This window comes from Phodopus roborovskii, unplaced genomic scaffold, assembly GCF_943737965.1.
Source record: "Phodopus roborovskii unplaced genomic scaffold, PHOROB, whole genome shotgun sequence".
Taxonomy (NCBI): Eukaryota; Metazoa; Chordata; class Mammalia; order Rodentia; family Cricetidae; genus Phodopus; species Phodopus roborovskii.
The window spans coordinates 48,069,148-48,084,076 of record NW_026126480.1 but is presented as its reverse complement, the minus strand read 5'-3'; the positions used below and the strand labels follow the sequence as shown (position 1 = coordinate 48,084,076).

General features: G+C 41.2%; 2 protein-coding genes across 2 annotated transcripts; one reads left to right on the top strand and one right to left on the bottom strand.

The window, feature by feature from the left end:
- The first annotated feature begins 8,912 nt into the window (after window positions 1-8,912).
- Window positions 8,913-9,592, top strand: LOC127227723 (ferritin light chain 1). The gene has a single exon (XM_051192072.1). It carries the CDS (start codon window positions 8,948-8,950, stop codon window positions 9,482-9,484), a length of 537 nt encoding a protein of 178 aa, XP_051048029.1. The 5' UTR covers window positions 8,913-8,947; the 3' UTR covers window positions 9,485-9,592.
- Window positions 9,593-11,820: 2,228 nt separating this feature from the next.
- LOC127227722 (olfactory receptor 13G1) lies at window positions 11,821-12,744 on the bottom strand. The gene has a single exon (XM_051192071.1). The coding sequence runs from the start codon at window positions 12,742-12,744 to the stop codon at window positions 11,821-11,823; it is 924 nt and encodes a 307-aa protein (XP_051048028.1).
- Window positions 12,745-14,929: the final 2,185 nt, after the last annotated feature.

The window sequence follows — 14,929 nt, the reverse complement described above, 5'->3', positions numbered from 1 at the left end:
TACAACTGTGTCTGTTGGCTTCTGAGAAAATATCAGTTTACCAGTTGATGGTCTGTTTTCCAGAATTGATCATCTCAAAATTCTCTTTCTTCATGGAAGTAATTCTTCATGGAAGCTGTTCCTTGTTGTCTTCATGGAAGCACACTATTGGGAAACCACATATATTTTATTTTCATTTGATTTTCCACATAGAAACTTTCACCTTGTTTATTTGGATCAAGAGGGACATCTACTCCTCTATCATCTTGAACATGTGGGTTGAATGGAGCACCCCTCACTCAACACCTGCTTATGCTCTACTCATCAGTAACCTGTAAGCAGTTTGTTCTGCTGACAGTGCTGGAAACACACCTGTATCTGTGCTCTACAGATATTTTCAATTTGATGACACATTTTGGATTGATACACTCTTGTACCTTCCTTCACTTGCGATACAGGCTTCTCAATAATTTTCCTGATATTTGGAGTGGGGCATCTTCTACCCTTCTCAACATGATAATTTTCATTCCTCATGGCCAAGTAGGCATTTATTTCCTGAATTTTACTTGATGTGATCTGTGAATTCTCTGTGTTTGAAACTCTCCTGACTCTCACCCACTTCAGGTATATCACCCTAGAGATCATTACTCAAAATCCAAACTTGTAAACCCCAAGTGTTTCTGCAGTTTTTGTCTCAACAAACCACAGTGACATCAACCTCAATACACCCACAACTGAAGTCATTGCAGGATCTACAGATGTGATGTTTCTTGCATGCTTCCAATGACCTTACATTGAAAAGTTGTTATCACCTCCACCCCCAGTTTTTCAGGATACTTATTTTCTAGACCACAACTTCATTTATGTGACTTATTGTCTTACCTTAGTCTATGCCATTGATAGATTCTTAGTTGATCCCTGTTCCATGAACCAAGTGTAAATAATAGGATTATTTGATGACTTACACATCCACACACATATTGTTTATTACAAAGAAATGAAAAATACACACTAGAGAAAAGATGTCAATTCAAGAAATGGTGCTGATCAAACTGGACAGTTACATATAGAATAAGGAAACAAGATCCTTATCTCTTACCCTGTACAAAAAGAAAGTCCAAGTAGATCAAGGACCTTGGTGTTAGACTCAATATCAAAATGATAGAGGAGAACATTGGACTATCCATGAACTCATTGTCACAGAAAAGAACTTTCTGAGCAGGACCATGGTAGCACAGGGATTACACCAATAATTGACAAATGGTTGACATCAAACAATAAATCTTCTATACAGCAAAGAGCACCATCATTTGAGAGAAGAAGCAGGCTACAAGATGGCAAAAAAAGACTGATAGAGGTTTAGTACATTAAACATAGAAATATTTTAAAATATTAAAAGAGAAGTAAAAATTACCATTATTCTTCCCAAGCTCAGAATAATATGAACTACATTAAAAACTGTTTATCACAATATGGCCATTGATGAAGTAGTGGCACAGATGTTATAATGCAAATAACCATTTTTTGACTTGTTGTAAGGTTTATTTCACTATATAGAACAGATACCTGGAACTCTTAACAAGGCCAAGAACCCATAGTTAGATAGATCATAGGTCGTAGAAGAAAACCTACTACTATTTTTCTACTAAATTGACATAGTATTAACACAAATCCTAATAATTGATTGCTATATCTATAGATCAGAGCATCTTTCAAACCTCATCAGAGAAACTTGTTCTTGCAGTAGATGGTGATTAGCACAAAAGACTATATCCGGTCAATGTGAACAGAATAAGAATCTTTGTAGCCCCCAGACACAACTTTCCTCAAGAACAAGGATTCTTCATGGAAGAGGGAGAGGAGAGAAGAATGTAAGAGCCAGAGGTGATAACTTCAAAAAGAGAATATTTTCTACAAATAGTGAGGTATACATGTGAATTCACAATGATTTTACCACATACAAAACTCTGTGAAAGCCAGACAAAATCCCAACATAATTAAGAGGTGGGCATGCAGTTCTATATCATACAGAGGAGCTCTTGGCATTTGGTAGCTTCTGGAGAAGTCAGAGTCAGTTTTATTTAATAATATTATTTCTCTATATAGATGACACTCTAAAGTAGACACCACACTTAAGAGTAGGTAGCCAATAAAATTGAATACAGTGAGTTTAAAAGAGAGAGATAAAAAGTTGAGTGAGTAAGGAGGTGGGTATTTATCTGAGACAAATTGGTGTGGGAAAGTGAACCTGATACAAACATATTATATGGAATTCTTAAAGAATTAATAAAATTATTACATTAAAAATCATATCATTTCAAAATGTTGATAATTTTGGTAATATACATTAACCCTAGGTGTTGGGAGAAAGGTGAAGTGCAAGGACAGAATAATAAATATAAATGAGTTCCAGATTGGCCAAGCTACATAGTGCGACACTTTTTTTAAAAAAATAGAAAATATTTCTCAAGGACATGAAATCAACATATCGGAGAGATACCAGCATACCTTTTCAGAGAAGTGCTCATATTAGCAAATAAACAGAATAACACTAGGTATCCATTTGCGTATGAAAGTCACACATAGCATAATGGAACAGACATTATTCAACCATGAAAGGCATGATCCCCTTTTATGTACAGTAAATTGGGTGGGGATGTGAAGAAAAATAAGTCAGGCACAGAAGATAGATACCTTATATGTGGACAAAGACATGGAAGTGTTAAGGAAGTTAGTGCAATGGCAACAAAGCACATTCCGACAGAAACATAGTCCTAGGACACTGCATTGTGGCATGACTACACTTCACAATAATATCTTTTTTTTTCCTACCCACAAATTTTGGGTATATTTGATATATCCAAATGATCCACATCCATGCCACAATCATATCTTATGTATTTATAAATAACAAGAAAGGAGGAGCTCAAAGCTTGAGAAGACAGAGATGACAAATTCAGAGAAACATAGACATTTACTGAGAATACGAGTGAACACATTGACACATCAACTTATGTCCCATCAACATATGTAGTGACTTGTTCCAAATAACAGCATTGGTTGACACCATCCATGGCAGCTAGTGGTATTCATAATACCAGTTCAGAAACGTATATTACAAAAAAGCCAGATACAAACAGAAAACAGTTGGGAGTCCAAATTTTAAGGTGAGCACAATAGCTGTCCACAATGACGTTACGTGCTTTCGTGTGGAGAGGAATGCACTCACAACCTGATCTGTAGCAGAAAATGCACAGGTGTGTTACCTCTCAATTATTGTGACCTGAATAAGAGGGTGCAGAGGACTTCTGGGATCATGAAAATGTCCCACATCTTTATGGAACTGGGCTACATGAAAGAAAGTGTTCTGTAAAACACATTGAGTAGTTTCAAAAGAATTTGAACCACTTCATTTAGTGTACCTTGAAAGGTATAGAGAAAAATTACTTTAACTTGTTAAATTTTGTTTGACCAATTACTTGGCATCAGGCTTAAAAACATTTTAAGTGTGTTAGAGCAAATGGAATGTATATTTAGGGTAATGGAAGCACATGTGTTAAGGTGGAGACAGGAGACACCAATGAAAAGCAGTAGAGCTCAACCTCTATAAAGGAAGATTATTACTGGGTAGTCCCATGGATACATGTTTCTGAACAGTGTAACACAATGCCTTCGCCACTCCAGAAATCCCATAGCAACATCTACAATTGTGTATTCATTTTACAGCAGGGATAGATGGAGTGTAAGTGTGTGCACAGCACCATACAGGTCTGAACTTAACACAACAAAACATCAATGGTTCCATAGCTTATGTGCTGATGTTTTTGGTTCAATCTATGTCAACCACATTAGTAAACAACCTGTGAACAATTAAAATCGAGAACAGAATAATTGCAATGAACGTTTGAACCCTGATGAACATGCTCTCTCAGTGAGTAAAGGGATTAAGGGTTTGTTCAGGGCCTGGGCACAGACAGTGCAGTGACAACCTGTAAGATCCTGTAGTGCCATGATGATTAATGAGCACCTGTCCTAGGAGACAGAGGCACCACCAGGGCTCTTGTTGTCAACCTTGAAGCACCAAGAACAGGAACAACTTTTGATATCAGAGAGGTGCCCAAAGGTGGAATTCCAAGTCCACATTGAGACAGGCTGGCACGTGGCAGGGAGCTTTGTTCTTGAAGAACAAACAGTGGGGAGGAGATTAGAAGATCATCATGACTATAAATCTGTGATGGGCAAAGGCTGAATAAGACACAGGACTCTAACAGGGTCAGTTTCTCAAAGATTATGTGCTTTTTTTCTTACAAAAAGTACTAACTTCATCTTGAGGTACTAACCTCACCATGTTATACCAGTGGCTGCTTCTCATCAGGATCAAACCAGGTATGCAGGGTATCATGGAGGAGCCTCAGCATTTGCATTATCATGGAAAATCAACTACAGAGAAGAGGACAGCGGGAGCTTACACTGGTGACCAAAGACTGGCATTTTGCCTGCAGTGACCACCTTGGGCATGTCATATCCAACAAACAAACTGCACAAATTTATGTGGGATAACATGCACACATGATAATAATTGTTATTTTCATAACACTGTGTTTAGCAATATTTTTTGCCTGTCAATCTCATTGGCCTAGCAGACAATATTATCTTACTCAGATGTGATACTGCTGCACAGAGTGGAAAATAAATCAATGTATCCCAAGGGCTCATCCAAACACAAAGCATAGAGATGATATGTGCCCATACATCTCTATTTCCATAATTGCTGCTCTTTTGTGATTTTGATTTTTATTGCCAATGTGCCCATTTATGCCTAAGTGGTCAAGGATAACCTAGAATCCAGATGGGGAGATAGTGGGTGGCAAATTCACAATAGCCCCACATGTCTACACTGAAGCTAAATCTCAGCAAGGCTCCCTTGAAAACCTTCTGAAACTGTGCCTTACTCAGGAGCAAAAAGCTAAGGATCCTCACCACAACCATGAACTGCAGAGTCTGCAGATCCCATGGAAGACTAACCATCTATAAGTACAGCCCTATTATTGCAGGCCTCTCCTTCATTGTATGTTCCTGATATGTAAGGTCACACAGAAAAAAATTGTTTCTTTAGGTGACTTCCAGTCATGCCAGTTGTATTTTCTAGCAGACAGGGAATGGCTAACACATACAGGGCTTAGCTGGTGCTTTTGACACCATGGAGGCTGAAGGTCTTTTCTGTACCTAATCAGTGAACTCTGGACAACAGTGTGAAAATATCTGTGTTACATTTTCTCACCATGTCCTTTGGATGTCATGGTCAAACAAAACAACATTCAAGTGCTGTCTGGTCATCAATATAGATATTGGAGTCATATAAATCTGTTGATTTCACTTCTTGAAATTACTACCAGTATTGATGGTGATGAATGAGGAAGTCAGGTTTTTGATGTAAGGGAAAACAGACATAATAAGGTGTTATTGTGATTAGAAGTTAGACATTCTGCTGTTTATACAATGGAGTTTGAAAGCAAATTTTTCTATCATAATTTGTTTTATGACCCAGCCCTCTTTTCTCAAATTCAGGCCCCATTGAGAACATGAGTTGATGTCCCCCAGTCCTGATATCCAAACACTGGGACAACTGCCTCTTTTATAATGGTGTTTTTGCTTTGGGGTTTCTCTGTTAACAAGTAGAATCACATAGTGGAAGATTAACTTTCACTCACCTTTCCATGTCACAGTGAATTCAGGTGACTGATGTCTTCTACAAAGATGCACATTGCTGAGCACAGACCCCTTTTATGCAAGCACCAAGTCTTCAGTGTACCTCTGAAGTTCCTGTCTTTCATTTTGTAGAGGTCATTGGCCTTTACAAATATCTGTGATTTTCTGAGACCAGCGACAAGTGTTTGTCCTAGTGACTCTTGGGATAGAAACCCAAGGAGAAAGCTCTTAGGATCAATTAAAGGGGACTGATAGCTTCTTGACTCATGTTCCCTGCAGGCTGCTGTAGAGGAGGTAAGTCAAGGAAGTTGTATTTTGCAGGTAAGAGCAATCTTCTCTTAATACCTCCCTCAACCAACACTCTGCATCCAAGTCCCATAGCGTCACTGGGATTCTTATGCCCTGAATGGAGGTTTTTATCATGACACAAATTGACTCTTCTGTATTCTGCTGAGAGTACTTCCTCTGAATTATACACACACACAGGCAATGGGTTTATTATGTGTGTTTTACTTTCTGTGGCCCCTTCACCTTCCTACATTCAGCCCTTTCAGTGTATTGATAAGAATTAATGTTTTATCATATGAACAAGGGGGATCAAGACAACAATGGAGAAAACCACAGAGATGGCTGACTGGAACTAGTGGGAGTTCATGGACTATGGACAAACAGATGGGAAACCTGCATGGGACCAAACTAGGCTCTCTGGATGTGGGTGACAGTTATGTGACTTTGTCTGTTGGGGGGGGCCTGGCAGTGGCACCAGAACCTAATCCAGGGGCATAAACTGGCTTTTTTGAGCCCAAACTTATGGTGGGATATTATGCTCAACCTTGATACAGGGTACAGGGGTGTGGGGTGGAGCTTGATCCTGCCTCAACTTGGTATGACAGATTTTGGACTCCCCAATGAAGATCTTATCCCATCTGAGGAGTGGAAGGAACTGGGAAGAGAGGGGAAGTGGCAGAAAGAAGGGGAGGGAGGGGAAACTGGGATTGGTGTGTAAAATGAAAAATACAGCAGTCCACAGACTGGGAAAAGATTTTCACCAATCCTACAACTGACAAAGTGCTGATCTCAATATACAGAAAGAACTCAAGAAAATAGTCAACAAAACACCAAATAATCCTATTAAGAAATGGGGTACAGAATTGAAGAAAGAATTCTCAACAGAGGAAATCAAAAAGGCTGAAAGACACTTAAGAAAGTGCTCAACATCCTTAGCTATCAGGGAAATGCAAATCAAACAACTTTGAGACACCATCTTACTCCTGTCAGAATGGCTAAAATTAGAAACACCAATGACGACTCATGCTGGAGAGGATGTGGAGAAAGGGAAACACTCCTCCACTGCTGCTGGGAGTGCAAACTCGTACAGCCATGTCAGAGATCAGTATGGTGGTCCCTCAAGAAAATGGGAATTAGTTTACCACAGGACCTGGCAATCCCCCTCTTAGGCATATACCTAAATGATCCACATCTATGCAACAAAGGAATGTGCTCAACTATGTTCGTAGCAGCATCATTTGTAATAGCAAGAACCTGGAAGCAACCTAGATGCCCCTCAATTGAAGAATGGATAAAGAAATGTGGCATATCTACACAATGGAATACTACTCTGCAGAAAAAAAAAAATGAAGTCTTGAAATTCGCAGGCAAGTGGATGGCACTTGAAGAAACCATCCTGAATGAGGTAACCCTGTCACAAAAAGAGGAACATGGTATGTACTTGCTCATATATGGATTTTAGACCTAGAGCAAAGGATCACCAGCCTATAATTCACACCACCAGAGGAACTAGGATACAAGGTGTATTCTAAGAGATTCATATAAGTTTCCTCACAGAAGGGGGAAAGGACAAGTTAACCAGAGCACATGGGAAGTGGGGGGGGCATTGAATGGAGAGGGAATGAGAAAGAAAAGGGAAGGAGAGGAAAGCATGTGCAACTAGGAAGATTTAGACAGGGTAGGAATAGAAGATGAGAGAGAGAAAAAAAAATGAATGAATGAACATAATAGAGGGAGCCATTATTTGTTTGAAGAGAAAACTGAACCTAAAGAAATATCTAGAGACCTGCAAGATTGACTCCAACTAACAATTTGAGTAACAGTGGAAAGGCTATCATAAATGACCTTCCCTGAAAATGAGATCAACAACTAACTTAACCACCATCATGGAGCCGTCATCTAATACCTGTTGGAAACAGAAGCAAATACCCATAACTAAACACTGAGTCAAACTAGAATACAGATGCAGAGAGAGAGGACAAGACCAGATTGCAGAAACACATAGAGACAGCTGTCCTGAACAAGGAGGAGCTAACAGGCCCCCAGACTGATAGCTGGGAATCCAACATGGGATTGACTCAGACCCCCTGAATATGGGTCTCAGCTAGAAGGCCTGAGCAGTCAAAAGGACCCCAGACAGTGGAACCAGGATGTATTCCTGGTGCACAAAAGGACCTTGTGGACACATCCCCCATGGAGGGATACTGCCTTAACCTAGAGACAGGAGAGAAGTCCTAGTCTCTACTTTAAATGACTTGTCAGATTTACATGACCCCACCTAGATGGCATAGCCCTACATGTGGAGTGGGGGGGTGAATGGGAGGGGAGGGTGGTCAGGGTGTATATGAGGGGGGATAGAGCGAGGGAGGGAAAACTGTGGTCGACATGTAAAATAAAAAAAATTTTAAAAAATAAAATAAAAATAAAAGTAGGGAAAAAAGTAAAACAAAATTTTAAATAAAAATATTAACGAAAAGAATTAATGTTTCCTGAGCACTTCCATTTTTTGCTATATTTTTAAGAATTTAAAATATTTATTTTTTGATTATACACAAAGTATAATTTTACTGACTTATTAGGTTATATTTAGGAATATACCTATTTCTAAATATACTTATATTGTACAATAACAATTAGTAATAAAAAAAGAGGTCATGCATTTCCTGAAGTAGACTAGTTAGGATTATATAGGAGGGTTTGGAAAGAAAAAAGAAGGGTGAAAAGCAATCAAAGTATAATATTGAAAATTTTAAAGATAAAATATTACTTTGGGGGCCAGCAGCGCAGCCCCGGCTCCCACGGATCTGCCTCTTGCTTCAACAGTGTTTGGATGGAGCAGACCTGGGCACGCCCTCCGTTATCTGGGTCCCAGCAGCTTCTGGCCGGCCTCTCCAGTCGCAGCCTCCAGGACCATCTCCTCGCCCCCGGCTCCTAGGACCAGCCAGCTCCGTCCGCACACAGCGCCTCAGCCATGGCCTCCCAGGTTCGTCAGAACTACTCTACCGAAGTGGAGGCTGCCGTGAACCGCCTGGTGAACCTGCAACTGCGGGCCTCCTACGCCTACCTCACTCTGGGCCACTATTTTGATCGGGATGACATGGCTCTGGGCGGTGTAGGCCACTTCTTCAGCGAATTGGCCGAGGAGAAGCACCAGGGTGCCGAGCAACTCCTCAAGTTTCAGAACGACCTTGGGGGCCGCGCACTCTTCCAGGATGTGCAGAAGCCATCTCAAGATGAATGGGGTAAAACCCAGGAGGCCATGGAAGCTGCCTTGGCCCTGAAGAAGAACCTGAACCAGGCCCTCTTGAATCTTCATTCCCTGGGTTCTGGTCGCAGTGACTTCCTGGAGAGCCACTTCCTGGATGAGGAGGTGAAGCTCATCAAGAAGATGGGCAACCACCTGACCAACATCCGTAGGTTGGCTGGGCCCCAGCCAACGCAGACTGGCGTGCCCCAGCCATCTCTGGGAGAGTATCTCTTTGAGCGGCTCACTCTCAAGCATGACTAGGAGGCCTCCCCTTCCAAGGGGTTCCCTCCCTCTGCTCTGCACCAGCCAGCCTCAGGACCCTCACCCGAACCTCTCAAGCCACTAAGCAGCTTTGTAACCGCCCTGAAGCCCCTCTCAGATCTTGGACCAAGTAAAAATAAAGCTTTTTGAAAGCTTAGGGTTATACATGACAACTGATTCCTCATAAATGAGAACCTTAATAAAATCATTATTATTCAAATTTCTAATTATAAAATAATTTTATACTTGTATTCTAATCACCATTTCCCTTCCATCAACTACTCTAGATACTGTGGAAACATTTCAGACACAAAAGCTTAAAAATGGATATATATTGCAGAATGATAATATAAGTAATGGAAGCTCACTCTATAGTCGTATTGTATACCAAAATAAGAATGTGTTCAACTTTGCAGTTGAACTTTGCAGGAATTGGGACTATTTTATGGATAAGTAATGGTCGTGCCAGATACTGAATAATGATGAGCTTTGCTTTTAGAAGTGACAAAGAAGTGGGCAAGAAAGAACATTTCAGAAATCAGATTGGTGACTACCTAATTGTCATCATAGACCCTTCATCTAGTGATTGAAGGAAGTAGATGCAGAGATTCACAGCAAACACTGGGCTGAGCTCCAAGAGTCCAGTTAAATTGAGGGAGGGCTATTATATGGGCAGTGAGTGTCTAGATCATGATGAGAAAACTCACAGCAGCAGCTGACCTGAGATAATGGGAGCTCATGGACTCTGGACTGACAGCTAGGGAGCCTGAATGGGACGGACCTAAACTCTCCCACAACTAGTGACAGTTGGGAGACTTGGTCTATTGTAGGGTCTGCAATTTAAGGCTTCTATCACACTCTACTTCCCAAATAATGACTCAGAGGCTTAATATTACTTATAAATGTTTGGCTAATGGCTCAGGATTATTATTATCTAGCTCTTACAACTTAAATTAACCCATTTCTATTAGTCAATATTTTCCCATGTGACTGGCATTATCAGTCCACTGGCATGTTGCTTCTTGGGTAGCTTCTGGCATCTCCTGACTCTAACCTTCTCTTGTATCTATTATTGGATTTCCCACCAGCTTTAACCTGACTTCTCGTAGGCCAAAATGGAATTATTTATTAACCAATTAGAGCACACATACTCACAGTGTACAGATCGACATCCTGTATCTGGGTCCCCCAGCAGTGGGACCAGGACCTGTCCCAGATGAATGAGCTGGCTCTTAAGAACCTATTTCCTATGGTGAGATGGCTTGTACAGTCTTGATGTAGGAGAGGAGCTTGTTCCTGCCTCAACTTGATATGCCATGTTTTATTGACTTCCATGACAGGCCTTACCCCTTCTGATGGAGATGGAGGAGAAGATGTGGAAGGGTATATATAGGAAGTGGGGGGGGGAGGGAGGTGAGGAGAGAGGGGAAACTGTAGTTGGTGTGTAAAATAAATAAATAAATAAATATAGCAGATGACATTTACAGAAAAGTAGCTGTGTGTGAATGATACAATGCATACATTCTCACACCAAAATGAATGCATCTGATAAGCTCTTTATTTCTGAGTTCCTGTCACAGTGGAACAGAACTTGTTAACATACAATATGCAGTGTTGAATAATAGCAGATCTTCAAGGATGGTCAGGTTACATAAAATTCATCCAGACAGCAAAGATGCTAAGGTGCAAGTTAGAATTGTGATTTAACAAACCTCTGCAATTACATGGGGTCATAGAAGAGGTCATCATGCCAGTGTCTGGTTCTTGTCTCAGATTTATGGATGTTGGAGTCAGAGAAAGTTCCATAGGAATCATAGGCTCTCAGATTCAGCCAAGAACTCAGGTCCTTTATGAGCATTTTCCTCCCTCAAACTGGTAGATGAACCAAGCATAAGGGGGAATTGTCAGATAACAGTAAGGAAGATGAAAACAGTCAAATCAGGCCACCAAATGTGTAAAGCAAGTGTGTTCAGGGTTCATTACTCTTCATCTCTTGTAACCATTCACTCTTGGCCTTTTCTGAAGAGGATCAAAGAATTTTAAAAGAACTATACTCTAGATTTAACTAGATTTGATTCAGTCAGTCATAGAAACATCTTAACATTTAATAGCATTCAACTTGTAAGCATACATTTCTATGTACAAAGCAGAAAGGTTTAAAGTTATCTACAACATTCTAAAGACTAGAATTACAGTATTATCTGATAGACAGTATGATGTTTCTTCACTCAGGTCATGACTTAGCCGTTGTCCCTTAGAATCATAAAAGAAGGTCTTGAACAATCGCTTTAGCTCCTTGCCCCCTGTTTCCAGAGTTGTTCTCCAACTCAAAGCCATCAATGGGGAAATATAAGTTTTTTAAAGGATGTTTTGAATTCCTTGTTTCTCAAGGTATAGATCAGGGGGTTCAGGGAGGGGGTCACAGTGGTGTACAGAACTGCAATGGCCTTGTCCAGGATCCCAGCAGTCCCTAGCGCTGGCCGTACATAAGTGTATAACACAGTGGAATAATAAAAGGTGACTACAATCAGGTGGGCAGAGCAGGTGGAGAAGGCACGCTTCTTGCCCTCAGCTGAACGGATGCGCAGGATGCTGGCGATGATGAAGCCATAGGATGTCATAGTCAATAGGAAATTCAGGCCAGTTAGGAACATGTCTGTTATGACAGTCATGATGTCGTTGATAAAGGTGGGACTACAGGACAGAATGAGCACAGAAGGGATCTCACAAAAGAAGTGTGTGATGAGATTGGGACCACAGAAGGACAGCGGCAACACAAGACAAGTGAGCACCAAGGAATTGAGAGCCCCCGTGAACCACACAAAGGTTGCAAGGGCCACACAGACCCTGCCATTCATGAGGGTTCCATAGTGCAATGGTCGGCAGATTGCAAGATAGCGGTCATAGGCCATGGCAGAGAAAAGCAGAAGCTCAGAGCCCAGGACCCAAGAGAAGATGAACATCTGTGTGAGGCATCCACTGTATGATATGGTGTTCTCTGTCACCAAGCTCTGCAGGACCTTGGGCAGGACAGTCACAGTGCAGATCACATCCATCAGGGCAAGGTTAACTAGGAAGAAATACATGGGGGTATGGAGGCTGGGACTTCTGTGGATGGTTGTGATAATGAGGCCATTGCCAACTATGGCCATTGTCAACAAGGTAAAGAAGAAGCAGAAGAGGGCATCCTGGACCCAGGGGTCATCCACGAACCTTTGCAGGATGAACATGGTCACAACCGACTGGTTCTCAGGTGCCATGGGTAACACTGACTATGTGCAGGAAGTGAGTTGTAGCTTGGGCCTCTGGCAAAAGAAGAAGTGAGCTTTATTCTGATTAACTAAAAATAATTTTAAATCCCAGTTAATAATCCATTCTGTGTAATGTGGTATCTGCTCTGGCAAGAAAATATAACCTGTATTTTCATGGCTCACATGCTAAATGAAATATCAGTTCAAGGACATACCCCACACAGGCTTTGTCTGAACATGGGTGGACCCTGAATCCAAGGTCCCTGAATATATTCTTCCATATGTGTTTCACCTCATCCCACAAGGAGAACGTGTGACTATGCTTGCATGAGCTATTCAGGACACAGTGACTTGAGACTGTGGAATGGATGCTAGGAAGACACAGTTGTTCATCATTTAGGCTTTGGAAGGGCCCAGGGGCAGTGAGTACAGTTTACTGTCCTACTAGCTGCTTTTCTAAGAGTGTGGGGAACATTAAGTGAATGACAGATTCTCTGGAGATGTAACCAATGTGGTCATTGTGACAATGTAACTTCTCATGCAGGTGACAACAATGACCCCAGAATTTCCTATCTAGGAACTCTAGCCCACTAGTACCTGAATTTAGGGGACAGCATTCAAGACTCATACCCAACCTGAGTTGAAAAATATGGTCTCCTGAAGATCATGGGGTATCTCTCAACCCTTTAAACATTAGGAACTCAGCTGATTCCAGCCTCAGATCTTGAAAAGCTGCACAGAGAACCATTTAAAGGAACCAAACAATCCCCATAGGACTCCACATTGGCAGTCACAGTCCAGCATGCAAATGGAACACACAGACCCCAAATGATGAGAAAGTGGGCCTCTATTGAGAACATATGTGCTTGTGGAAACCTAGAATTGTGCCTACTGGACCATTTATGTACTGTTCATTTGCAACTTCCTGCTACTTGACTCTACCAATAAAGATATAGTGAAAGAAGAGTCCCTGAGTGTGAGTTATGAATCAGAACCTAAGGCCAGGTTGACAGTGACAACCACAGGAACTTCTGTTGTGGTCTGCTACTTGAAAGGCACCCAGTATGATAGACTGCTCTCCCCCAACTATCAAATGTAGCTTGAAAATACATTCAGGTTTCACAATAGAGCATTTCACATGTTTTCAGACAAGAATGTTCTAAAAGAGAAAACAGTTGTGGACACTTATTTACTGGCGCTCCCCACACTATGCACAACACTCAGTACTCTATCTTACCATATTCCACAGGGCTTTGCAGGGAAGAGGGATGTAGGTGTATGTGACTATGCTGTGCTAGGTCTGGTCCCATTTTAAACTCATCAAATAAACCTCATTGGCATGGTAGCATAGCATGGGCTGGAAGACCTGGGAATCTTCTCCTGGGGTCAATCTTCATTATTTGTTTTCACAGGGCCTCAGATCAGGCTGAACACAAGTAGCCCTTCTAATTTTCAAAGAGCTCAAGTATTCTCTGGGCATTGTCTGGGATGTACATGGTGTCCTTGAACACCAGGACTAATAGATCTAACTGGTAGAGTTAGGAAAAATTTAGTAAGCTAAGATAAACAAGAGCACACTTTCAAAAACATGTATCAAATCCTGCCCAGGAAATTCCAATTCTAAATGGTATTTGATACTGATATAAAATTCAATTTGATCTGGACTTCTTCTATTTTTTGTTTGTTGTTGTTGTTTTGTTTTTTCTTGTTTTTTTTTGCCACTGAAATCAACACATCCCTTATTTTATGTGTCTTTGAGGCCAACAGAAATTTAGGATGCCTCTGTGTCATCATTCGCATACCGGAGAGATGAGTCACTGTGTCAAACCACATGAGACTATGCTCCCTGCTCCTCACTTACCTCCAATATATGCCCTATAGTTGCTGATACAGAGGAGGCAGGAGCAGCTTGCTGTCTGTGTTGTCTAGGCAATCTGACAAGATAAGAAAAGAGTGAAGTTCAGGGTCATTCCTCCTCCTGGGGAAAGTGAAATGACCTCTGCAGTTTATCCCCACTGGGATGATGGTGAAATGTCCATGGTACACAGGTGCCCCATAGAGGCTAAGGAGTTGAAGCAGGAACTCCTGATGGATCATATCCCCCAACACCCCCAATCACCCTCAGTAAGCTCTCTATTTTCTATTTGAGGGATTGAGACCTATTTCTTATAACATTGCAACTAGAATGTTTCTA